We start from the raw sequence: 26,861 nt of genomic DNA on the forward strand, positions 1-26,861 counted from the left end.
ATAAGACAAGAGCTGGATGTGTGTGCTATGTTGAAGCAGGTTGTTGTTAAAAGAGGCCAGAATTTAACCAAAAGGTGTATATCCATTTGATTATTTGAGAAGTCCCTGCTCATCAATTTTATAAATACTACTTATATGTTTCTTCGAAGAACAGATTTTATCATCTCTGTCTGAAAAGTCATTTATATAATATTTTCATAGGTGGCATTGAATCTTTTGGCTGCTTTTATCTTCTATCTAAGGGGCTCATCATCAAAATATCGAGATGCCAAATTAAGATTTGCACCATTGCTATGTAACCAAGGACCATCTTATGATATGCTGCATTTTTAATGGCTCGTTCTTGGGCTGGTTTGGGGGAGGGAATATGGGGCTCATCTCTTCTAAAGCCTTAATCTTGATGTACTTTACTACCATGCCCAAAAAGCAATGGGGAAGTGTGTGATATTTTTGGGATGGGGGGTTCTAATCTTAAGAATAATGCATTGGAATATATTCATATCTACCAAAAGTGCAGTAGAAGAAGAAATAACTTTACTGTATCTGAGAAGTCAAAATGCCAACCGAAATTTTCAGCACATACAAAATGTGTCTAATTCAAAGAAAGCAGAACACAGTTAGTATCTAGCAATCGAGGTTGCATTTCTTCTGACCAGCAGCTGTGGCCAATTAGTGTTCTTCAGACTCTTTTTGGCATCTCAACTTCTCTCTAGGATCAATTCTCCATCCCCAACTTCAACAGAGTGGAGCTCAAATCACTGAGATGAGCTCTTCAGGCCTTCTTATCCTCTGTTCAGTTGTTTATCATATAGTCTTACCAATAGACAAGCAATGGGGGAATGAGACGTGAATGGAACCCCATATGGAATAAGCCGTTTGCTGCTGTTATAGGAGGAGATATAATAAAATCTGTTGCAGAGCAACACACGCTAGAGTGAGGAGAACATGCCTAGGAAGAGTCACAGTAGTACCAGGAGAATGGACTCAGACAATAGATGTTCAACTTGAGTCGCCAGATGGGGTTAGCTGAACTTGTTCCTTTTGGTCCTAAGAGAAAATACAGTGTCCCTTTGTATTGCAGTCGCTGTCAAAGGCAAGCACTCTAAAAATAGAAACCTTATCTCCTTCACATGGAACCCCATTCTTGTCCTGGGTGGTTCTCAGACTTCATGCTTCCCTTAAATTCCAGACTTGTTCACCCAGGGCTAACTTTTCATCTTGGTCTAAAGTTAACAGACTAGTATCAGAAGTTTTGGATAGTGTTAGTGTCTCTTGACCTGTATTTTGTTCTATGTAAATTCAGAAGATGCCAAGAACATTTACTGCATTTGAGGGATATTTATCTAATTGTATGAAAATAGGGATGTTTGACTGTCTAGAGGCTTTTCAATCTGCCATTATTTCTTGCAGGAAAGTTGCAAAAAGCTTTGCTTCAGATACCCTCTGGATTTCAAGAGGTAGGATTCTGAGTCAACCAGTCGGTTCTCACCTGTGACAGTTTTCGGGTGGGTGACTTCCATGGTCAGTAGTCCCTCCTCGGAGTTCATGCCTGGTGTGTGCAGTTACTACACTTCTTGACCCTCTAGGGAAAGTAGTCTTCTTTCCCCACCATCCTCCTTGTCCACTGAAAGTGACTTTCTTGGTGGGTGTCTACAGCTAGGAGAATGAACAAAATAGTTACCTTTCCCTACAGACTCACTGCTTTCCTTCTCAGAGAAATTTGAATTCCTAAAATTGCACTTAATTCTCTCTCTCTCTCTCTCTCTCACACACACACACACACACACACACACACACACACACACACACACACACACACACACACACACACACAAATCAGGAATCTATAGTCCCTAACTTTGGTCCAAAAATGTCAATTGGGTCAAGGACTTGTGGTCATATGAGGTTTTGTGACTTAAGAGGGATGTAAGAAGTGTTGTGGCATCTGCCTATTTAGCAAGGTAGATCAGGAGTTGTATTTTGGAATCCTTATCCTTTTTGGTGACTAACTTGTAATCTTTTCTGCATTGTGTATCCACCATCCTGGAACAATCCTCCTGATCTGAAGTTGGTTAGTGCAGAGAAAGTTAATAATCGTTGCACTAACAGTTCGGGCTAATTAAGTGTACCTGTAGAAAATTAACTTTCCTTGGATGTTCTGCAAATCTATAGAAGAATACATTGTCATAAATTCGCTTGGCAGAATTAGATTATTATTATTTTTTTTAATATATTGCATTTATATAAATCCATGGTATGCCTACATCTTGAATATTGCATGCCGATGTGATTGCCCCGTCTTAAAAAAGGTGAATTGGAAAAGGTACAGAAAAGGGCAATGAAAATGAGTAGGGGTATGGAACAGCTTCCATATGCAGAGAGATTAATAAGACTAGATGACAGAACGAGGAGTAATGGTCTCAAGTTGCAGTGGGGGAGGCTTAGGTTGGATATTAAGACAAACTTTTTCACTAGGAGGGTGGTGAAGCGCTGGAATGGGTTACCTAGGAAGGTGGTGAAATCTCCATCCTTAGAGGTTTTAAGGTCAGGCTTGACAAAGCCCTGGCTGGGATGATTTAGTTGAGGATTGGCCCTGCTTTGAGCAGGGGGTTGGACCAGATGACATCCTGAGGTCCCTTCCAACCCTGATATTCTGTGATTCTATGAAATTACCAAATTAAATTAATAGGCAGCAGGTTTAAAACAAATGAAAGTATTTCTTCACACAATGCACAGTCAACCTGTGGAACTCTTTGCCAGCAGATGTTGTGAAGGCTTTAACAAGGTTTAAATAAATAACTAGATAAGTTCATGGAGGATAGGTCCATCAGTGGCTATTAGCCAGGATGGGCAGAGATGTCCCTACACTCCATTTGCCAGAAGCTAGGAATAGGTGATGGGATGGATCACTTGAAAATTACCTGTTCTATTCATTCCCTTTGAAGCACCTGGCATTGGCCACTGTTGAAAGACAGGATACTATCCTAGGTCTGATCCAGTATGGCCATTCTTATGTTCCTGTATTCTTAACTTTGATAGATTTTTATTTTAGAACGTTTTTGTGTTTTTTATCAATTTAAATGTTTCCAGTTGTGGGAAATTGGAGGGTGGGGGAGTCAGACTGTAATTACTGAATGGCAGATGTTGAGTTTCAAAAAGTTAGCCTTGTAATTATTAAAACATAAATTGTCAACATATACAAAGTAAATAGCCTTAAATTAAACTCTAAGTTCTCAAACAGCATTTTTCTTATTTGCCTGTCTGTAAATTTTGATTTATCTATGAAAATATTTTTTGTCAATTTGTGTATGTACAATGCAACTGACGTTTACCAATAATCCTAATCCTTCCAAGTCTGGTAATAAGGTAATGTAGTTTATATCTGCTGTTTTACTTGGTCTCAGCAGACATGAAACAGATTGTTGAAATGCTAATAAGAATGTTTGTTGTTGGAAAAAAGTTACACTATTCAATCTAATTGTTTTAGCTTTATAACCTTCTAGATTCAAGCAATTATAAAATATCCAAGGAAAGTAATATGTTAAATAAACACGTTCATTCTTGGTAGCTTTGCTAGAGTTAGTGGAATTACTGCAGCGGTAAATTTGGTCTGTTGTAATGAACTGACTATTTTGTGTACAGTATGTGTATCCCTGATCTCTACAGGATGGAATCAGAATAGTTTATGTACACTGGCACTATATTGTGGATGAAGATTCTTTTAGTAAAATGGTATGCTATGGTCCTGTACTTTGGAAATGTATTTAAATCTTCCTGCTTCAAATGTGAAGATTCAAGTCGCTGTGATGTTCTATAGGGAGACAGTCATGATGCCTTTGTGCCACCCAGGACAACTTTGCTCTGCACTTCAGTGGAGGTAGAAAGGGTGTGGTTGCAGCACTCCAGTCATATCGTTCGCTGAGGTCTGGTCTATACTACCCGCCTGAATCGGCGGGTAGAAATCGACCTCTCGGGGATCGATTTATCGCGTCCCTTCGGGACGCGACAATCGATCCCCGAATCGTCGCTCTAACTCCACCAGCAGAGGTGGTAGTAAGCGCCGCCGACAAAAAGCGGCAGAAGTCGATTTTGCCGCCGTCCTCACAACGGGGTAAGTCGGCTGCAATATGTCGAATTCAGCTACGCTATTCACGTAGCTGAATTTGCGTATCTTAAATCGACTCCCCGCTGTAGTGTAGATGTACCCTGAGATCCCTGAGGCTGCTCTAAACTCCTGCTGCAGGGATTAGCTGAGGGTCAAGGAGCTGCATATGAGTGAATTGGGGGGTAGCTGAAAATCTAGCCCTCCAGTTTCAGTTGGATTTATACCAGTGTAAATGAAAGAAGAAGAATGAGGACTTGGTTTCTTTTACATAGTAAACACCTTTAGTGCTTTGCCAAGGGACATATGAAAACAACTTTCACCATTTGCTCACCGGAGGGGTTTCACTGGGGTGGAGGAAACTTTACCCTGGTTTAATGATGGCAGTCATATTACAGTTGTTAACTTTGAAAGTTGAATGCTGTGGTGATGGACATAGCATAAGAATCTGAACATATCCAACAAAAAACTTTGTGAAGCAGTTCGACTTGTTACACACAACATGCCTGACAAACCCATAAAAGCAAGAAAACAAAGTTGAGCCACCCTCCATAATTTTTGTTCCTCTGCCCACCATACATCTTAACTCTTGTCTGCCTTTTACCGTTCTGCATACACATCTTCACCATGTTGTTTTTTCTCCCAATAGTAATAGTTGTGAATGCTTGGCCTAGAAGTTGGCTGTGTTGGAAAAGAATAATTTTGTAAAAGGTTTCATGGAAGACTGGCATCTCTAGATGGGCAAAGTTAAGGTTGTGGTGCGTGGTCTGTGGTAAGGTGGATGGAGAAGTAGAGGGTATCTACTATTGAATGGCTCGTTACCTTGTTTTTGTGGAGCTGTATTTTGGGGTGGGAGGTTAACATCCCTGCTTCACAATGAAGTCTTGTGTATACACTTCCTAATACTGAATTGGGGATGGGGACTTGGCAACGGATTGGATAGAATCTGTGTTGGATAGAATCACAGTGTGTTGGATAGAATCACAGTGGCTGAGAGAATATTCTCTGTCAGTAGCTGTGCATGAACCCTTGTGTCAGCAGGTGCACAAGAACCCTTCTGTTACAAGTTACAAATTTCTAACAAAAGTTAGCTCCTGATGAACAAGGTTTCCTCCTTCCCTTCCCCCCCCCCCCAGTCTTTCTCGCTTGCATATCACAGCACGTAAGCTTTAAATTATGCTATGAATAACTGCTAAAAATTACCCTAAAACACAACTTTGAATAAAGAAACAACTTGTTGCACCAAAGCTACTCAAGATACACTTCTCTATCAAGTTTTGTCTCGATTGGTCAACAATGAAAAATGTAGGCCTGCCAAAGAAAAATTTCATTGAGACGTAACGAAAACAAAGCAAGCAAAAACTATATAGAATATTCAGAGGGCATACAATCTGGTGTGGAATTTCACACCACTCTCATCTACTTTTAGACAGGAATTTGTTCTGTTCTAAGCCCACTTGAAAATATAGTTCTAACTATAGAGTAGCTAGGTGCTTCCACAATAATGGCACTACCTTATACAACATTGCATTATGACTCCGAGAATATTAATCAATTGTCTCAAACCTACAACTCAGCTAGGGAGCCATTGATCTGTTGTGATCCACTTGCCCTAAAATGTGTTTGGGGTGGAGGGTGGGACATAGCAGCATTCGTATTTGGGGGTTACAAAAAAAGAGGATCGTTTAAAAACAAAAACCCTCAGATGACTTCACAAAAGTGCTGTGGCCCACAATTTATTCCAGCCTATTGATTGGGAGCCATGGTTCTGCAAGTTAGTCTTGCAGTTGAGTGCTTTTCTGTACTTCCCATTGTAAATCCTATGTCCCTAGGAAAATACTAGAAGAAAGGTTCAGTAATGCAGACATTCTTAGTCTAATTGGCATCTGTCTCAGAAGCTTAAATTAAAGTTTAATTAACTGCAGACTTTTCTCTAACATCAGAGGGGTAGCCGTGTTAGTCTGAATCTGTAAAAAGCAATAGAGGGTCCTGTGGCACCTTTAAGACTAACAGAAGTATTGGAGCATAAGCTTTCGTGGGTAAATGCCCATTTCATCAGACGCAAGGCAAGTCTTGCGTCTGATGAAGTGGACATTCACCCACGAAAGCTTATGCTCCAATACTTCTGTTAGTCTTAAAAGTGCCACAGGACCCTCTGTTGCTTTTCTCTAACAGGCTAATATTGCAGCCAGAGAATCAATTGAGTATGTCATAGAACTAGATGCCACTTCATGATCTAGCATTACGAAAATCAACGCACTTGCTTTTTCTTGGAGGAAGCCACTTTTACCACAGACCATAACTCCTGAACTAGTTCTGGCTAAAAAAGTCCACATTTTGGTTCTCTAGATTTATAATTGTTGTGTTGTGTAGTTTTCTTTAATTAAAAACCTATCCCTTTTTAACAGTTTTTCATGAAAAGGGGCAATTGGACTAAATTGATCTGGCTGTAACTTCAGTGAAGTATGTATATCGCTAGTTACTTCAGGGATGAATACGGCCCATTGACTTGAAAGATTTAAATTCCCTTGTAAAGAGAGAGGAGAATTAGGAAATGTTTACAACTCAATAATTGGCCAGCATGCTTAGTTCCTTGGGCTGGCTTTGAACAAGATTTGACTTAAAGGTTTCTATTTGTATTGCATTTTGAGTAACATCTAAAAAAATTCCTATGCATTCAAGAAAAAGCATCAGAACTAGAACTTTGCTGGAGTCTAATCTCTGTGCCTGCATTTCAGGAGAAGAAATTGTATTTCACTTCTGCAGAACAGCTCAGCCCAAACTACCTGCTGGAAATTGCACAGCTACATTCTGTGAGTTGACGTCATGCAACATACGATCCCAGTACTTTGCTGCTATTGGCTGAAGTGCTGTCTCCATTCAGAAATTAGATTTTCCAACGGACTCTGGTTTGGGATTGGGGTTGAGTTTAGAAAGCAGGTTGTGAAGGAGTTTAGGGTTGTTAACAAGCAAGCTTTAGCAAAACCATGCTAGTATAAAAAATAGCTCTTGCCCATGCATGAGTAAGAGCCTGAAGAAAAGCTTTGTGTGGCTCGAAAGCTTCTCTCTCACCAACAGAAGCTGGTCCAATAAAAGATATTGCCTTTCCCACCCTATGATGCATGCCAGGCAGTCACTGAAGTCTGGATCTAATCTCAGTAACTCACTGATGCAGGGGAAGAAATGTCTTGTTCAGTTGCAGCATTGGATTTTGGAAATGAGGTGTTAGTTGAAGCTGTTCTGAAGAATTTGTGTGTGTTTTGTTTCCCTGGTGCTAAACATTTTCATGCTTTAATAAGAGAAATAGAAACAAAGCACTCTCATTTGAGAGCTGACTGCTTTCATGTCTCAGGAAAAAAATAGTTTGTGGCCCTGATTCTGATCTTACTGCAGCATAACTCAGTTGACTTAGTGGATTTACTCTTCTCTCTCACCAGTGTGAGATCAGATTTGTTCCCCGGGAATAGACTGTGGAAAGAGAGACTGCTCCATATTCAAGGAAGTTTTGTATTCTGAACACCCTACACTCCACAGTTTTCATTTCCTTTTTATCCTCACTTTATTGTAGGCTTTTAACTCAGTATTTTGTTTGTCAGGTATAGTTTTATGAAACTAGACTTTAAGGTCCTCCACAAATTGGTATTGAAGGCTAAAGCCTTATTTTTTATTTACTTTTCACACACAGAACTTCCTCTAGTTATACTGCTGTTAGTTTTCATCAGTATCCACACACCACTATTTTAAGATCACTTATGTAATTCTGTAATTTATCACTGTACAAATGCTGTAAAAGCATCAGTGTGGTAGCTGCTTCACTACTCCAATACATTTGGAATAAAAGGCACTTGCTAAACCCGTAAATTAAAAGCATCTATCCCATTGCATAATGACAGAGTAGCAGCCATGTTAGTCTGTATCCGCAAAAAGAACAGGAGTACTATATACTCTGTGTGTATACACACACACGCACAGAGCATGAACAGGTGGGAGTTGGTAAGAAGTGGGCTGTAGCCCACGAAAGCTTATGCTCTAATAAATTTGTTAGTCTCTAAGGTGCCACAAGTACTTCTATCCCATTGCTCATAGTTCTAGGTTGCAGAGCCTAAAATATTTTTATATTCAGCACTTGGTTCAGGTAGCTTCCAGTAGATTACAGTACTGTCAGGCTGAAAAAGTCAAGCAAGAAATATTAAAGGATTTTGGCATTTAACCATATTACATGCTCTGGGTAAACTGAGAGTGGGACTATTCACTTGAGTAGGGGTTGCAGGACCAGGCTCCAACTAACTTCAGTCAAATCCTTTGTGGGACTGAGTTACAGGGTTAGGTCCCAGATTCTCTCGAAACAATACGCCCAGTCCTGCAAACACTTCTACAATAGAACTACCTGCTTCACTTCAATGAGATGACGCTCCTGAAAAAAGGCTACTCACATGAATAAGGATTTACAGGGTTATGCCCAAAGTCTGTTGCCTATCCGTTTTTTCCCATGTTACATATTTCACTCAAGTTTTGCTGACTGTAGAATAACATCACCAAGCAGGCAAGCTTGTGATGGGAAGAACGGGAAGCCCAAATCATAGCAGGGAGACTAGTGCAACATCTCTACAATTGTGCAGAGCTCTTTTGCTCCCCTGGAGTGCAGCTCTTTGTTAAAGATCCCAGTGCTCTGAAGCACTGGTTCTCAACTTTTCCAGACTACTGTACCCCAAGTTTCATCTCACTTAAAAACTACTTGCTTACAAAATCAGACATAAAAATACAGAAGTGTCACAGCACACTATTACTGAAAACTTGCTGACTTTCTCATTTTTATCATTCAATTATAAAATCAATTGGAATATAAATATTGTACTTGTATTTCAGTGTGATACTTGAGCCTGTTTTTTACTTGTGAGCCTTGTCTGAAGCCCGAGCCTCAGGTGGCAGGGCTGAAGCATGTAACTTAACTTCATGGGGCCCCAGGCAGTCGCCCTGCTTGCCACCCCCTAATGCTGGCCATGTATTTGCAATCCCCCTAAACCTGTCCTGTGACCCCACCCCCACCTGGGAGCTACAACCTTCAGATTGAGAAACACTGATCTTCCAGGGAGTGAGTACCCATCTAGACCTTTGTGTACCCCCAAAGTACACGTATCCCTCGCTGAGAACCATTGCTCTGGACAAAACAAAACTGCAAAATAGCTCCATAGTGCGCAAACAAGCAACATACCTAGCAGCCTGCAAAGATTAGGATCTGATCCTGCAAACCATCCATGTGCAGAGGATCATATTCTAAAGGGCTGTCTATATGAAGATTTAGTTTGTGACAAGCTGGGGTGTGAACCTACCCGACACTTGCTTGCCACACACTAAATGTCTATCCCGCTTTGAAACAGGACTAGATTAAAGCACACTAGCAAACTGTTAGTGCATGTCAGCAGGGTGCTTATGGACAAGTAGTGCATGGCAAGCTAGTGCGAGGTAGATCCTCACCCCAGCTTGCCACAAACTAAATGGTCTTTTAGAGGAACCCTAAGAACAAGCCCTTTGTCATGCACAAACTTCCTCCCATGGCAGTTTTTTTCCCTTTGATGTAGCAGTACGGTATCTGTAACATCTGAAGTAATCAATGCTATGTAGAAAAACAATGCACTTTCATGAAATTTTAACAGACACAGAAATGATACAGTGTCAATTGTATTTATTTCTGTTTATATAACTTCCCAATTTAAGCCTACTGATGTGTAGATCAGGGATCAGTAGATATGAAGAAACCAATTTGGGACAAATTCTGTCCCATTCCTGCTGAGTAGGAAGGACTCCTGCTCTGTCTGGACGGGTCTGGTTCATTCCCACAGGAAGTTCAGATACAGTGACTTAAAAAAAACCCCACCTACACTGGTTTCTCTGCACTACAGCTTCGAACGATGGAGCTGCACTAATGCAGTGGTGGAGAATCTTAAGCTAAAGCTAAGAATGGACATGATCTTCATGTGTGAAAATCAGCTCTGCCAGAATGGTAACCCCCAACATCCTATTTTGTCTGTGGTATAAGACAGACTGCAATGCTGGTGGTAATCTTTCCTCAATGTTCTTGCGAGGGCCCCCGCATTTGACTTGTGAGGTCCCATGAAATCATACCTACCTGGCATGATTACAGGGTTCTTTTTATTTGTGTTTTTTAAACACTGCAGTGCAAAGAGCTAGAGCCTCCTGTGCTTGCTTAGTTGGTATAGGATTGTTAAAACTATGGAAAGTTCTGGAACAGATCTAGAGTAGCAGTTTTTGAATCTTTTATTTTGACCTAGTATTGAAGGCAGATGTTAGTGACTGAATTCTAAGCATTGTCTACACTTCTTTGTAATTCATTTAGAGCATGCGTGGCAGAAATATCCAAATGTGAGTTTAGAAAGAAACTGTCACTGTACCTTTTTTTTGGTAATCCAGAAATATGACTGAAAAGAGACTTTGTGGATAAAATAACAGCCAGTTCAACTTTAGTAGTCAGAAAACCAAGCAGAATCATAGGGTTTCAGTGATACTCTGGATTTACATTGCTGTAACTGAAATCAGAATTTAGCTCCTAGAGCAGTGGACCCCAAACCTTTTATCTCACGCCCCTCCATACCCCTGTCCGCGCCCCCGAACTGGGGCCGGGAGCAGGGCCGCAGCTCTGGGGGAGAGGGGTGGGTCCAGACAGGGGTAAGGGAGCCAAGCCTGGGGCCACAGCTGGGACTGGGCCAGGAGCGGAGTCGGGGGCCTGGAGCTGGTAGCCAGGAGCAGAGCTGGGTGGTGCTCCCTCCCTGGCCCCTGTGGGGACTGGCCTGGGCCCCAGCCACGCTCCCCAAAATGTTCCTCAGCATCCCCCTGGAGGGGCATGCCCCACAGTTTGGGGACCTCTGTCCTAGAGGCTGCTTCAAGCAAGGAGGTAGACTAAGGCAAGAACTTAATTCATTCTCAGTAGTACCTATATACCATCTTAAAGGGCCGCACAATCTTAACTACCATGGTTATCAATCAGGGGGCCACATTTAAATCTAGTAGAAGCAAATAACTTCAGTTATTCCAATGGAATTGCATCCTCCTTATACAGATATTGGTCCTCTAGACTCATGAACACCTGGACATTCCCAGCTGAACCACAAAAAGAACCTGTATGCTGCAGCTTTAACATTCAGTACCACAGAATGAATGCGACTATCTGAATCAGGTGCTTGGTCAGTAACTCCAGAGTGTGAATGTCTGGGTCAAGGTTCAGGTTAGTTTAGATTGGCTTGGTTGAGTACTTGCTGGTTTGTCCAAGAACAGTGAAGCTACTGTGTGGTGGATCCTCAACATGAAATGGCATTTGAAACTGCAGTTAGAGTACAGTTGTTGTTTTTTCAATGTGGGAGGTGTGGTTCAGAGGGGAACAGATGCATTGCTTAGAGCCATTCATCTCTCAATGTCAAGTCACTCTGCACTTGAACTAGAGATGAAATTTTTTTTATCTAGAGATCATAATTGCATTCCTGCCTGGCACCAGATTGCAATTCTTAATGCAACTGCATGCAGTCTTACATTACTATATTCACTACTTTGTGAAGCACACCTTCTGGAGGCTGTGTAATCTAGGCGTGGGAGCGTGTGGTGTGTCTACACTGTAACAATAAACCCAGAGCAGTGAGTCTCAGAGCCTGGGTCAACTGACTTGGGCTTGCGCTAAGGGGCTAAAAATAGCAGTGTAGCTCAGTGCTTCTCAAAGTCGGGCCGCCACTTGTTCAGGGAAAGCCTCTGGCGGTCTGGGCTGCCACGTCCGCAGGTTCGGCCGATTGCGGCTCCCACTGGCCATGGTTCGCCGCTCCAGGCCAATGCGGGCTGCGGAAACCTGTGGATGCGGCAGGTAAACAAACCAGCCCGGACCGCCAGGGGCTTTCCCTGAACAAGCGGCGGACCAGCTTTGAGAAGCACTGGTGTAGATGTTCCTGCTCAGGCTCTGAGATCCAGCCCCCTCACCAGGTTTCAGAGTTCAAGCAGGAATGTCTAGCCTACTATTTTTAGCTCTGTACCAGGAGCCTGAGTCAGTTGACTAGGGGTCTGAGACTTGATGCCATGGGTGTGGTGTCCCTTTTGTGCTGCAGTGTAGTTGTATCCATGGAGAGTTGTGCTCCCTTGTGACATGGCCTCTACTCCTTACAGTTCAAAGGGGAAGCTTGACAATTTAGGGCTAGACTGTGACTAGCCCAGCACCAGTTTACTCCCTTGCTCCTCTCCTCACTCCTCATTCCCTATTGTATACCTAAGCATGGGGCAATGGTTGCAGTCCTTGTGTTGCTAGTGCGGAGTGAAGTCTAGCTGAGGTTCAGACTAGTACCCTCCTCTTTTCACCAGTCAGCAAAGTTGATCTGTCCTAGGAGGAGGAGGGCACATTTACTCTTCAAAAGCGATGGCAATGGCCACAGGTCCTCTGAGAACTGTAGATGTTACACAGCTACACACAGTCACTCACTTTCTAGGTTGTGACCTAAGCCACAGTCAAGCCCTCAGTATTTTGCTTGGAGCGGTGAACAGTTAAATTATCCTAGTTATTGTGATTGTTGTCTTAACTCCTCTTACCAAGAACTGCCACTTCCTGTGAATTTCCCACTTGTTCCATTTCGAGACTGGATAGTTATTTTGGAGCCCAGCTCCCTTCTTTTTGGCATATGTTGTACTAGTATAATGGGCTTTAATAACTTACGAATTCCATACATTTTGGAGAAAAAAACACATCCATACTCAAGCTGCCTGTTCTCTCCCATTAGTCACTGATGGGTTTCTATAACATTTCCTTTGCCTTGCCTTATGTATGTTTCACTTCTGGCTTTTGTTAACTAAAATATCTTGACTGTTAACTTCTTGAAGTTTTAGTGATATAAGCCAGAAAATTAAATGGAAAAAAATCTGTGTTTTGTTTTTCAGCTCTTCCTCCAAAGCCCCCAAAACAGATGACTCCGGTCAACACAAATGGAATAAAAGACAATTCCAGTTTCTCCTTGCAGGATGCAGAGTGGTACTGGGGGGATATTTCAAGGTAAAGAATGTTTACTGCTGGACTAGAATGAGCCTTTTTAAGCTAGGAGTACTTGTGGCACCTTAGAGACTAACACATTTATTTGAGCATAAGCTTTTGTGGGCTACATCCCACTTCTTGCTCAAATAAATGTGTTGGTCTCTAAGGTGCCACAAGTACCCCTGTTCTTTTTGCAGATACAGACCAACGCGGCTGCTACTCTGAAACCTTTTTAAGCTGTGCTCCCTTTGAGCCTGAATATGCTCAGACAACATCTCACTTCAAGTGCTCTGCAAAATCTGGGCCTGAATGCAGTTCCTGAAGTGTATGTTTAAGTATTCTGCTGAATTGGGAACTGAGTGTGTTTAATGTGTTCTGCTTTGGTTATTGTTCTAGAACAGTAGTTCCCAATCTTGTGGCCACAATTGTTTTCTTGAATTAATGATTCTTTCTACAAAATCTTAAGATTTAAAAAAAAAAAAAAAAACCCTTTCTAGCCTTTCTGGTTGTGAAACAAAGCAGTTCTGAATGTACTGGCTTCAGTTATTAGATGTATTAAACATAGCATTTGGGAATGAGCAATTCATGAAACTTTCAGTAAGTGTGTGTCTTTTATGTAAAGAATAAAACCAATAAATTAAATATGCTAGAGCTGAGAATAAAACAAGAATGTGAGGTGCTGTTTTGGATTGCTGTTTGCTTCGTGGCTGAATTGTCTAGCAAAAGATTTCATTAGCCCCACTAGCTTCTTAAAGCTTTAACAGAAGGAAAAAAGATCCGGATTGTGCCACCCTTACATTTTAGTACCTTACTCAAGTAACCACATTTAGATCAGTGTGAGGGGATAGCACAATTCAAGCCCTTAATGAACAATGGCAAAACCTGATCACAAAACCCAGTGGGCTTGATTCTGTTATCTTAAATCACTTTTACAGTAGTATTACTACGCTGACCTAATGGCATTGCTCCTGATTTACCAGAATAAATGATCTCCGGATGAGACCACAGTTTTGCAGGAATAGCTTTATATGTACTTTATCAGTTCATTTCATTTTCTTTTACAAAATACAACCCACAAATATATTTCATCAGTTGTCAATCCAGCCACCATGGGCAACAAATGAGCTTTTCATTGCGCCCTAAAAGCCAGCAGACATTTACTCTATTGGACTGAGGACTGGAGAATACGTTAGGGATCTTCCACAATGAACTCCAGCTCCCTGGGCATTACTAGCGAATGAAAGCTCAAGCATTCTAGCCATTCTCAACTGTTGGAGACATGGAGAGGCCATCTCTGAGATGTGTAAGGCCCAAGCCATAAAGGGTTCTGTGGCAACAATTTCCCCTTTTCTCAGATAACATTCATATCTGTAATGGAAATTGTTCTTTTGAAAGAGATTCTCCATCCAGGATAGTTAAATGCCAACTAAGAAAACTTATAGAGAATGAAAATAAGGTCTTACAGCAATATCTGAATTAAAACATCCATTATGATTCCTTTTAAAATGTAGGTATATTGCTTGCATCTCGTGAGTGGTGGTGAGGGTACAGGAGAGTTGCTCTCAATCAAATAGATAAAGTGTATGTTTGTAACTTGCCTCTGAGATCCTTGTGTGAAAGATGCTATGAAGGACAAGGTATTAGTTTTGTAAGTAAAGCGTGGTATGTAATTCTGGGTGGAATGAGTTTCCTGAAAGTTTAACGAACACTCTTAGCTCAAACATTTCATTTGAAATGCTTATGGGTCTTACCCATTCCATAAAAGCTTCTTCCGTTTAATTAAAAGAATAAACCCTAAATTTCTTTCTCGCAACAGTTGAAAATTAGGAGTAATTCCACTGGAATTAGTGGCATTACAGTAGTTCTAAAACTGCTGTAAAAGAAATACCTGAATCAAACACCTAATTGACCTTGAGACTAGAACTGTGCTATAGTGTGGATACTTTTCTGACCCAACTTCTGTGAATGACCGTATTAGTGCCAGTTTCTTAAAGGACCAGAAGTGCCTTCACAAAAGTCACCTGTTTCCAGTTTGGATTTAAATGTGAGCAGATACCAGTGAAAGGTTTTGAACTTGGTGATTTCTCTGAGACACAGCTGCTACTGTTGTTATACATAACCTTCTTCTTAAACAATTTAGTGCAGCTGCTGGCTTTTGCTAAAAGGTAAACCAGTTCAAACCGGTCTAAGAGCATGTCTATACTTACGCGCTGGTTCGGCGGCAGGCAATCGAACTTCTGGGTTCGATTTATCGCGTCTTGTCTGGACGCGATAAATTGAACCCAGAAGTGCTCCCCGTCGACTCAGGTAATCCTGCTCGGCGTGAGGAGTACACAGTCAACTGGGGAGCCTGCCTGCCGCGTCTGGACCGCGGTAAGTTTGAACTAAGGTACGTCGACTTCAGCTACGTTATTCACGTAGCTGAAGTTGCGTACCTTAGTTGGAATTGGGGGGTTAGTGTAGACCAGGCCTTAGATAACCTTAAAGGCTAAACAGAAATATTATCCCTATGCGTATCCTAAATCTGAAATAAGAGAATTTGAAAAGCAAACATTCAATCCTCAGATTGCAGTTGATTTTGCAGGGAAAACAGAAAGGAAACCTAATTCCTTACACACCCTGCCACTGATGGCCTCTCTTTGAATGTGTCTATTTTAAAGCAAATCAACTATCTAACACTTCTCGTTTATCCTTCTTCCAATCTTTCATTCCTCCAGGGAGGAGGTAAATGACAAATTACGAGACATGCCAGATGGAACATTTCTGGTGCGCGATGCATCAACCAAGATGCAGGGAGACTACACTCTGACATTGCGGTAAGTGTTGGGTATTTTCACTCTCTTGTCTTACCTTGCTTTTAGTAGTCTCACCAATGTCAGTAGATACCACATTAGTATTTACATGAAATGCCCTCAGTTGTAGTCTCCATTGTCTTGGGAACATTTCTCCAGAGATTGCTGATGAGGAGTTTGGAATAAGGAAACAAATGACCAGCTCCTAGCAATTCCATTCCACTTCTTATGCTGAGCCCGGTGCATACTGGGACAGTACTATTTGGATATCTCTGTGATGCAGACATAATCAGTAAAGGTCCTAGTTCTGTATCTCTCTGTGTCTCAGTACTTTGCTTTAAGGAGGTTCCGCTAAGCTGGGACACCGCATTTAATGACACCGATTCTGCAGTTTAACTCAGTGCAGAATCTGGTCCAGTATGTTCACAAAATAGTAGGATCAGCTTTCTTCAGAGTTGCCATGTTGTCTTGGAGTTCAAAATCTGCTTCCTTTTGTGAGTTTAAAAATGTACTCTTGTGGCCAAATTCTGCTCTGACTTGCACATTGCACAACCACACTGAAGTTGCTGAGGATAATTTTTCTATCCAGTCAGGATTTTGCCTTAAAGTCTAATTAATGGTGGTCTGAATTTTTAACCATATAGACCTGTATCTGCAGGAGCCATAAATTAAGAAAGCAGATAAAGGACATAGCACTGTTTTAAATGTTTTGGTAGTAGGGGGAAAAATAAGCAAGCACTTCTAGAAATTGCCATCAAACACAATCCTGGATAATGTAAAGTCCTGGATTAATTACCCTGTTATAAATCCTTCCAAGGATTTATTTAAGTTTGAGTATCCAGTGTTAGCATCCAACACTTGAGATTGTTTGTTTGATAATCGGTTTGCAAGTACATTTTCATTTGTATAATACTTTGATCTTTCCTGCCTGTATGTCCCTCATTATTCCCTCTTTCTCTAAGAGGGATCTAGGCATCTCCTGACCTTATCTGTTCTTTGGTTTTTTTTTATTATTATAATTTTTTTGGGTTAGTACTGAGTTTCATATGCCTAGTTGCTCACCTCGGGGTTTTTTGCGTGGCTGCCTTAAAGAATCCTGAGCATTCCCTTGGAGAATTTCTGGTTAAACTCAGGTCTTAAATACAATAAACTAGTCCCAGAGTGAACACAGGAAGAGATTTACTTTGGGCTTTTCTGCTGCTCAAATAAAACTTGAGGAGACCTTTTCTATTTATTTACTTTTATCCTTTTACATCTTAAAAGATTGTCTGACTAGCTACAATTATTCTTGTGTGTTGCCTTTATGAAAAACTTAGCATGGCTATTCATACCGTATATGTGGCGGCTTGTGTGTGTGTCTGCGCACGTGCGCTACCCATGCACACAACAAAACCTCTAAGCTAGTGTATTGCCTTACAGGAAGGGTGGCAACAACAAACTGATAAAGATTTATCATCGGGATGGAAAATACGGTTTTTCTGATCCATTGACATTTAATTCTGTTGTGGAGCTGATTAACCACTACCGCCATGAATCTCTTGCCCAGTACAATCCTAAGCTTGACGTGAAGCTGATGTATCCAGTATCCAGGTATCAACAGGTGAGGTTTCCAGAGAGCCCGCTAACTGTTAGCAGATGTGTTTTGTAGTTTTTTCCTTGCCATAAAACTTAGGCTTTTCTATCTAGAGCCTGGATTTTTCACATGAATCATGTGAAAACTCAAAGCCCTTTTATGCTTGAAAATTCAACTTCACATTTTCAAGGACGAAGTAGTGGTTCCAAGAGTGCATGTGGTCTAAAACAATAACCACAAAGTTGGGAGAAGGAGGTCCTGACCTCTACTTTCAGTACTCACACTGACAGTCTTTATAATTCTCCAGCTACGTAAACATTAAATTCTGCTTCACTGCATCCTTATGATGTAGGTAATTGTCATTGCCTGTATTTTACAAGTGGAGAAGCTGAGGCTGAGAGATTTAGTGAATTACATGCAGGGCTCTGTGGTCTAGGATGCAAAGCAACTGTTTATGTACAAAATATGTTAATCAGTCACTGGCAAAAATGAGAGTGGCACCTGGCTCCTTGCCCTGTGCTCAGTTCTCTAAATCCTGGGGTTTTAGGCTGACACCTACTCCTCCTCCTCCATGCTATGCAACAGTCTTTTAATGCTGAGCAAAATGTCTCCCAAAGTTGCTGCAGTTTTCCACAAGTTCTGTGAACTCTTGTTTTTAAAACAAACATTTGATCTTTCCTGCCTGCATTATTCCCTCTTTCTCTAAGGGGGATCTAGGGATCTACTGACCTTATGTTGCCTTTGTTGGGGTTTTATTACAATTTTTGGTTTAGTTCTGAGTTCTGTATTCCTAGTTGCTTTCTTTATAGACTGTGAAACTTATTTTTTGCTTTGTCCGACTAGATCTCTCTTCTATACTTGTAGAAGCCTGATGTAAAAATTGCTGCATAATTGATCACAGAAATATGCACACTTACTAGGTTGACAAGGAACAGTGCTTGGAGAAACTACTTTGCCTAAAGAATTACCTTCTTTCTTTCCTGATATACACAGGATCAGTTGGTGAAAGAAGATAACATAGATGCAGTAGGTAAAAAGCTTCAGGAATACCACTCTCAGTATCAGGACAAGAGTAAAGAGTATGACAGACTATATGAAGAATACACCAGAACATCACAGGTCAGTTTTCAAAATAATCTTTTGTTGATCATTACAGCAGCTGTCTGAAAAGCTGAACTTCTATCCCTAGTAAGACAGTAAAACAAAAACAAAAAATTTTATTTATTTATTTTTTTTTTAAACATAACGTAAGCAATAGGTAGCATATTTCTTTTCCTTGATTTCAGTTTGGGGCTTTTTTTGGTGTGGGGATGACAATTACAAAGTTAATAAAGGAAATCAAGTATCAGGGGGTAGCCGTGTTAGTCTGTATCTACAAAAACAACAAGGAGTCTGGTGGACCTTAAAGACTAACAGATTTATTTGGGCATAAGCTTTCGTGAGTAAAAACCTCACTTCTTCGGATGCATATGCATATGCATATGCATCCGAAGAAGTGAGGTTTTTACTCACGAAAGCTTATGCCCAAATAAATCTGTTAGTCTTTAAGGTGCCACCAGACTCCTTGTTGTTTTAATAAAGGAAATGTGATTGAATGTAGTCTTTCGGTATGAGATACGGCACTGCACTCCTGGAGGAACGGCACAGCCCAGATGAGGGTTTTAAGCTATCACAGACACCATAGCAGCTCCCAGCATAAAGCAGAGCAGTCAGAAGTGATGCTGTTCTATACAGTGCCTGCACCACGGATCTCTTCACTCAGCTGACGAAGAGAGATTTCCAGGAACTGCATGCCACTGTGTCATCATACAGGGGCCATAAAGTAGGATAGAATCCTAGAAGAGGTATCTGGAAGGGCACTACCCTGGTTCTGTGATGTTCTATAATAACTTGATCAAAATTAGACCTTGTGCTTTGCAGTATTGATACTGCATTGTTCGGGCTGGTTGCTGTAAAATAAAAGGTCTCATCATAACTTTAATATTAATGCTTCTGGCAACAAAACACAAACAGCTAGAACCAAAAATTTTAATTTAAAGATCTGTGATGGGATTCTCTTTCAAAGAAGCCTAATTACAAGTACTTTTTAACTTGGTAAACCTTGTGGAGGAAGAAGTGATCCGCTTTCTATGAGACTTTGGCTAAAGTGGGCTGGGTTTTTTCCTCTTCAGCTTTTTTTTTTTAATTAATTAATTGTTGCAATGTCTGATTTTTTACTGAAGGTTTCTTTCTGACGATCAATTTAGGAAGCATAACTGAGTCTTGTGCTTGGCTTGTAACTTATTTCAGGATGCAAATGACTAAGAATGCTTTTTGGTTTTGGTTTCTTTGTATAGGAAATTCAGATGAAGAGAACTGCAATTGAAGCATTTAATGAAACCATTAAAATATTTGAGGAACAGTGCCACACACAAGAGCGATACAGCAAAGAATACATTGAACGATTCCGCAGAGAGGGGAATGAGAAGGAAATCGAACGGTAGGATTTCAAACCATACTTGTGTGTGTGCTCCTTACGTAGACACACACTAGTAAAGCTAACAGAAAATTCTGTTAAGCCTTCTTTTATACGATTAAAAGTTCAGTATGTTTACTAAAGATTTGTATTCCTTTGTTCAAATATCCCAAACAGTTGTGCACTGTAGAGGACAATCCTGCATTGGTTGGGAGGCAGACTGGATGATCTCTGGTCTCTAACTTGTATGAATCTAGATTTTTATAGTGAAGAGCTCTCTTCCGGAAAATGTGAGGTTTAGATGTGTATGTTCTTAAAGCTCAAGCAATACTGTCTGGAGAGGGGAAGAAATTAATTTACAGCTAAAACGAGAGCTAAAGAAAAGTTAGCTGATTTCTAACACTCACGTGTAGAGTGAATCTCGGAAATGACTAGCTTGAAAGCACTTGTCACATAATGTGCTCTTGGATGCCCATTTAGAAATTCCCATTGACATTGCTAAGAGTTGCATGTGCATCAGAGATCAGGATTTGGCCCCAATTCAGTGCCTAGACAGGTTCTTTAAACATTTTGAAATTAAGAACAAACTAATATTTCTAAAGCAGAAAACTTCCATATTTTTTTACTACCTCTTTGTTTGTTTGACTTTGATTACTGTTGTTGTCAATGAGGGTTTTTTGAGTCCTGGAGACCTGTAGGGAAGGTAGTAGGCACTCTCTAAAGTGTGATTTTCTGCCCTGAAAAATGGCCACTTCTGACTCGGCAGACCTTTTCCTTGTATGTTTTCATAGTTTTATGTACTGAATCTTACAAAAGCAAACGTTTTGTTTTAAATCATAGTAACGCGCAAGAGAGCTGAATTCTGTTCCTCCACAAGCATTAACAAAATTATTTAAAGTTTCGGATACATGGGTTAATCAGTTTTCACTGGAACATGTGTCGCATAGGGCTTAATTGGGTTGCACAAATGAGGGCATGATTTGTGCTGCAGAATCTCTAACACTGATGTGTGAGAAGGAAATAACCTAGCTTGACTGTCAGATCCCCAGCTGAATTTGCATGGGATGCAGTTGAGAGAGAGCGAACATCTCTTCACTTGTAAACTGAACATATTTGAAATGGAGACTTGGTAAATCTGGAACCCCACCATCCCAGTATTAGTGTCGCTTTTCAGTGAAAGACCACACTGATTTTCCCCCTACCTGTCAATGGCTATTGGTCTCCTAATGCAGTTTGAATGAGGAGCTGGATATGATCATAGTGTAAGTCAATGTGAACTGCATCAAAATTCTCTTCTGTTCTTAATGTATGTTAAACCCCAGCCATATTTTTGTAATGTAGATTGAATTTCTATCTGGCCGAAGTCCACACTAAAGTTAATGGTTGAGGCGCAAACCTCTATTGCCTGCTAATAGCAAGGTGCAGTTCTTATTGTCAAGCTTTGCCAATACCTAAGCACAACAAAGTAATGTGATCCCTTCTTAAAACTCTTGATATTTATCAGTTCTTACGTAAAAAACTATCCTAGTTTAGGCAATTAAAGTTACTGTGACTTGAGCAACTACCTACTATAAACCAAAAATTCCCCTACTCTGTGTTAAAAATGTTTATAGTGTGCTATAAATGTATGCTGCGCTTAACACATCACAAAGTAAGATGCTATCCCTTTACTAAATAGTCCAGATCTAGAAAGCTTAACAGCAGAGCAGCTTTGCCTATTTTATAGAGTTACACAGTAATAAAATGTCTCCAAACATTTGTGCAGAGTAGATATTAAACTTCCTCCTCTTAATATAAGCAGTTGCATTTATGTGTAAGGAATACAGTCTCATTCCAGGGTCCTAAATGTTCTTAAGATTTTTGCAAATAAACACAGCTGTAGGTTGCCTTATGGTAAAAGGGCAAGTACAATGGCTAACCTGACCCTGACATGGCATCGTCTGAATTGCAATAATATCTTTAGTGTGATTCTACTCTGAAAAGGGACTTTGTAAAAGTGACATTGTGGGACACCCATGCTTCACCCTGACACCAGAACAGTTGTCTCAGTATGTTTATAAGTAAAGTAAATGAATGTGAGGGAGAAGGGGAGATTGTTCTTAACTGCCAGGCCTGCAAACCAATTTGAGATCTGAAATTGAGTCAAGCAGGGTTCTTTCCAACTTGCTCATCATTGCCAGTAATAAGTGTCTGCTGCAGGCCAAATCCTGTTGACAGTGACACCTGGGCTAGGGTTGTATTACTGGTTAGAACTTGAGTAAGCAAATCTGAGCATAGAGGAAGAATCAGATCTAGCTCACTCCCAGAGCTGTTGGCTTTGTCAAGAGTGTAAAAAAAAAAAAAAAAAAAAAATTGTCTTACATTTAGAAACAGATCTTAAAATTTATGACAGGAGCAGATCCAAGGAGTAAGTAGGAAGCATCCTTTTAGTCACTTTTCAGGGTAGAACTGCACTCCGAACAAAATGAAAGCGCTTTACAATAGTAGCCACTACTAAACTGATGGTAACACAAGAGGAATGTGATATAAAGAAATGTGGCTCTTTGTCTTCCAGTACTGTGTATTAGAGGTAAGCCATTCAATAATAACATTCTTAAGGCTAGAGCAGTCTGGACTGATTTTTGTTGTATATTTCTCTCCCTCTTAAACATTACAAATTTATTTACAGAATTATGATGAATTATGAGAAATTAAAATCACGCCTGGGAGAGATCCATGATAGTAAAATGCGTCTGGAGCAGGATTTGAAGAAACAAGCTCTGGACAATAGGGAAATTGATAAGAAAATGAATAGCATCAAACCCGATCTTATCCAGCTACGCAAGATCAGAGATCAGTATCTTGTGTAAGTAGGCAAGCCCTGTGCACCTCAAAACAATGTCTGTGATTAACTTGGTTAAAGACAGTTGCTATCATTCTGTATATTCATTGTACTAATGGGAGTCTGGTCTCCTCTTTATAATCACAGTTGTGTGTGCACTAACAGGAGACTAGACCCGTGGTATGAAATGATTGAGTAGCTGGTTAGCCTTTCACTGCTTCTGTAATAATAACTTCATGGCTTATTACTGTAACTGTCAGACTTCAAAGCATGTCTGGTACACCAGTATACATTCTACAAGATAGGTAGCTTTCATGTGAATTAGAACATCATGGATGATACCCTCTGACTGACCATGTGTCTTCCTCCACTAACACTAGCAGAAGATGCAGAACTAGGTTGAGAAGAGCAGAGGGCAAAGTGGTGGCTCCTTAGAATGGTGTAATCCCTCAGAAGCCTTTACTACCCAAATCCATAGGATTGAAACTTCACAGGTTGGGAGGGTCAAAGCACGTTTCCCTCTGAGCCTTGCTGGTATCAGAGAGAAGGTGAGAATGTTACATGGACAGAAGCACCAGTGACAATGCATGCTGTTCTGGGGGAGGGAGGCAGCCGCAGCCATCATCAGAAGACCCAGCATAGCTGCAATAGTACATTCCTTTCCCCATTGACCTGCAGGGTCTAGAGGTCATGCCTCTTCTGCTGCTCCCGCCCCAGTGAAGAGATCGTTGTAAGGAGACTATAGAAGGGTGTACTGGGGTCTGTGTCTTTCACATGGGCTTTAGTGCATGTGGGTAAGCTCAGTCTCTAGATTCTTTCTCCTTATGGGATCTAAGTCTAAGCTTCTCTTCTGTTTGGTCAGTAGCAAACAACTAGGGAACATATTAATGCTCTCTCTTTTCTCATCCCGACAGATGGCTCAATCACAAAGGAGTGAGGCAGAAGCGAATAAACGACTGGCTGGGAATCAAAAATGAAAATATTGATGAGTAAGTGCCCTTGTACATTTAATCTCACTGATAAGTGGCAGAGCTCCGGTCTTCCCACTGAGGAGCTCAGTAATATGAGATGCCAGTTTCTGTATAAAGGATTGGAGTTTTTTTCCTAAGGGAAAGTTTTGTGTCCTGTGAGCCAGCATCTGTTTTCAGCTAATGTGCATGTGGCTACCTTTTGAATAAGGATTCTTGGTTGACATTAAGTGAATATATTAGCAGGCTGGTCTTCAAGCTTGAGCTGCCTCTTCCCAGACATATTTTTTTTTCTTCATTTTATTTTCCTTTAGAATGCTTTCTGCGGAATAAATCCTCCTCTTTATAACTATTCCTTTTGCGACTGGGTTATTGAGCTAACAAATTCCATCTCCTCTTTCTCTAGTACTTACTTTGTGAATGAAGAAGATGAAAACCTGCCACATTATGATGAGAAGACTTGGTTTGTTGGGGATCTCAACCGTATCCAAGCAGAAGATTTGCTCCGTGGGAAACCTGATGGAGCATTTTTAATTCGAGAGAGTAGCAAGAAAGGATGTTACGCTTGTTCTGTGGTGTAAGTCTGTTCTCTTTATGGTTTAACTTACTCAGAAACCTCTAGATTGTCAATCTCCAGTATCTTTGCCATTTGAATTATTTTAGAGAATTCAAGTCACCTTAAAATTCACACATTCAAATGAGCACAATATGCAGCAGATGCATCTAGGTTACAATGGCACAACTTTGTTGCAGAAAGCTGTTGGTTTGGAGGTACAGGTCTTGTGGTCCTTATGATCTTCAGTCATGTAATCACTAGGCTATAGTTCTGCAGCATTCCAGTAAGAAACTCCATAATAATCTATGGCCAGATATTCACGTCGCTCTCTGGTGAGGAACATTAGTAAAGTTTGGATTCGGAAATGTTCCAAGTGACACACGTTGAGATTTGTTCTGATTTGCAGACATGCCAACTCCAGATCCATATGGTTGCTATGTTTAAGCTAATGATAGTACTTCAGAAAAGGCATATTCTTTCTGTTGATTGGTATTATGCCACAAGATAGCACTCAAATGGCATAATGTAACCTGCTTTTACTTGTGATTTGGATTATGAAAGTTCCATCATGGGGATTATCTAATATCTGATCTTTCTGGCAAATAGTTCCCAGGCTTGTGGAATAATTGTGGTGCTTCAGTAAATGCCAAGTTAGGGACTTGATTACTATAACTTCAGATAACGAACTGACTTGGGAACCCATGCTGTGTTTGCCGACTACCAAACGTAGCTCAACATTCTGGGCTAACTACAAGCTACTGGTGAAATGCCATTTTGAGAATCAGTCCACTTACCTCTGTCAAAAATCCATGGAAAGAAACTAGACAAAGCAGGTCTAAAGTAGAATTGGACTGGAGCTAAGTTAGCGGTTAGCAAAGTCTCTGGGCTGCAGTGCCCTTTCTTAGTGGTCCTCGGAATGAAAGCTTGAGAAGTAAGCAGTGGGGGTTGGAGTACTGAGATAAGAGCTGCCCCATGTGAAAGCCTCTTCGAAAGATCTCTTCGTAAGAATGTCTAACCACTCTTCCCAGAAGCATATCTTCTGCCCAGAATCTCCATTGTAACATCCCTTCATCTTCGATCTAGAGTTTTGTCATTACTTTATTGATGCAAAATCAGCCTTGCTATACTAGTTGCCTGTTGACATTTAGACTGTCATGTTAAACTGTCCTGTTTCTTTCCTTGCAGAGCTGATGGTGAAGTTAAACACTGTGTGATCTACAGCACTCCAAGGGGTTATGGGTTTGCAGAACCATATAACCTGTACAGCACACTTAAGGAATTAGTCCTTCATTACCAGCAGACATCCCTCATTCAACACAACGATTCCCTAAATGTCAGGCTCGCCTATCCTGTCTACGCACAGATGCCCCCCTCCCTTTGCAGATAAATTTTGGGGAGGGGGAAAGTGTTGGCTATCTTGGATTCTTTTCTACAGTTTTTATTAGAACTCTGAGGGCATTCTTTCTCCTTAGACTGCTTGTTTTGCACAAGAAGTGATTCTGTGAATGTGAATCAGAGGCCTAGCAGCAACAAGACGACAACTTGGGTGTAGGTGTCCTGGTGCTACCTAAAGCTCAGCTATGCTTTTACACTGATACTTTTTTGTTTCCTTCTGGGGGGAATGAACTCAACATAAACACATCCAAAAAAACTGGAAGCAAAACATTTTATGGAGATAATTTTTGGCCAGGCACCTTCAGCAGAACTTCTAATTGGGATTTTTTTTCTTGTTCTTGTGGAGACAATTTTGAAGCCTCTATTGAGGCATCAGTAACGTCTTTCAGTCTTAAACTCCAAGAAACTAGGGGGGGGAAACTCTATACAGCAATGCGCTCTCTGTTAATTTTAGCAGCTTCACTGCAATTCAGCCGAACTTCCAAATGAGGGCTTATCTTGAGGAGGCGTGGAATTTGGTGAGAGAAGACCAAAGGAATTACGGGAAAGCTTCAGGTTGTTATTTAAAAGGAAAAAAATCCTTATAAAGAAAAGTTGCTTTATTTTTTACCAACAGTAACAAAGTTTTGGTTTCAACCGCACTACAGGTCTTCGCTTAAAGGAAATGTTGTTTATAACCAAATTGAACCCACCAAAACTTTGTTCGTTGCTGGATTGAGCACTTATGGGGGAAGGTTGCATTAGCATCTACATATACTTTCTACACCAAAACTTGAAACAAATAAAAGGAAAAGCTAAAACTTCTTGTGTGGTTTTGAAAACTCTAATCTGTCTGATTTGATGTATTTGCTCCTCCTCCCTCTCCCCTCTTCCATGGTTTTTTTTTGTTTGTTTGTTTGTTGTTGTTTTGGGACACTTCTTTCCAAATCTTTTAGATACTATGCTTTGGAATGTAAACCAGAATGAAGCTGGCCACTCATGTTTTGTGAGTTCTGTTGCTGAATGATGAACTATTCTTTTGAAACCCTTGTAACTTTTTTGTAATGTAAGTATAAAGAAAAGGTGCAATGCAGTGCTTCTGGATGGCTTCTTATACCAAATAATTACATGAAGACTAGTCCTCAGATTTTTTCTATTATAAATAGTATGCTCATTCGTACAAATGCCCTTTGACTTGTTCACCAAG

The 26,861-nt window shown here is 40.6% G+C and overlaps 1 protein-coding gene across 3 annotated transcripts in view; it reads left to right on the plus strand.

The window, feature by feature from the left end:
• Window positions 1-26,478, plus strand: part of PIK3R3 (phosphoinositide-3-kinase regulatory subunit 3) — a 319,548-nt gene extending 293,070 nt beyond the window's left edge. For all 3 annotated transcript variants that reach the window (XM_054038177.1, XM_054038176.1, XM_054038178.1), the window contains 9 exons: window positions 13,025-13,136; window positions 15,833-15,931; window positions 17,327-17,507; window positions 18,474-18,599; window positions 19,817-19,959; window positions 22,604-22,780; window positions 23,671-23,745; window positions 24,131-24,301; window positions 25,466-26,478. In XM_054038177.1, coding sequence (XP_053894152.1) covers window positions 13,025-13,136; window positions 15,833-15,931; window positions 17,327-17,507; window positions 18,474-18,599; window positions 19,817-19,959; window positions 22,604-22,780; window positions 23,671-23,745; window positions 24,131-24,301; window positions 25,466-25,667 — 1,286 coding nt within the window. In that variant the 3' untranslated portion in view covers window positions 25,668-26,478. The remainder of the gene's footprint in view (window positions 1-13,024; window positions 13,137-15,832; window positions 15,932-17,326; window positions 17,508-18,473; window positions 18,600-19,816; window positions 19,960-22,603; window positions 22,781-23,670; window positions 23,746-24,130; window positions 24,302-25,465) is intronic.
• The last annotated feature ends 383 nt before the right edge of the window (window positions 26,479-26,861 follow it).

Source organism: Malaclemys terrapin, chromosome 8 (assembly GCF_027887155.1).
Source record: "Malaclemys terrapin pileata isolate rMalTer1 chromosome 8, rMalTer1.hap1, whole genome shotgun sequence".
Taxonomy (NCBI): Eukaryota; Metazoa; Chordata; order Testudines; family Emydidae; genus Malaclemys; species Malaclemys terrapin.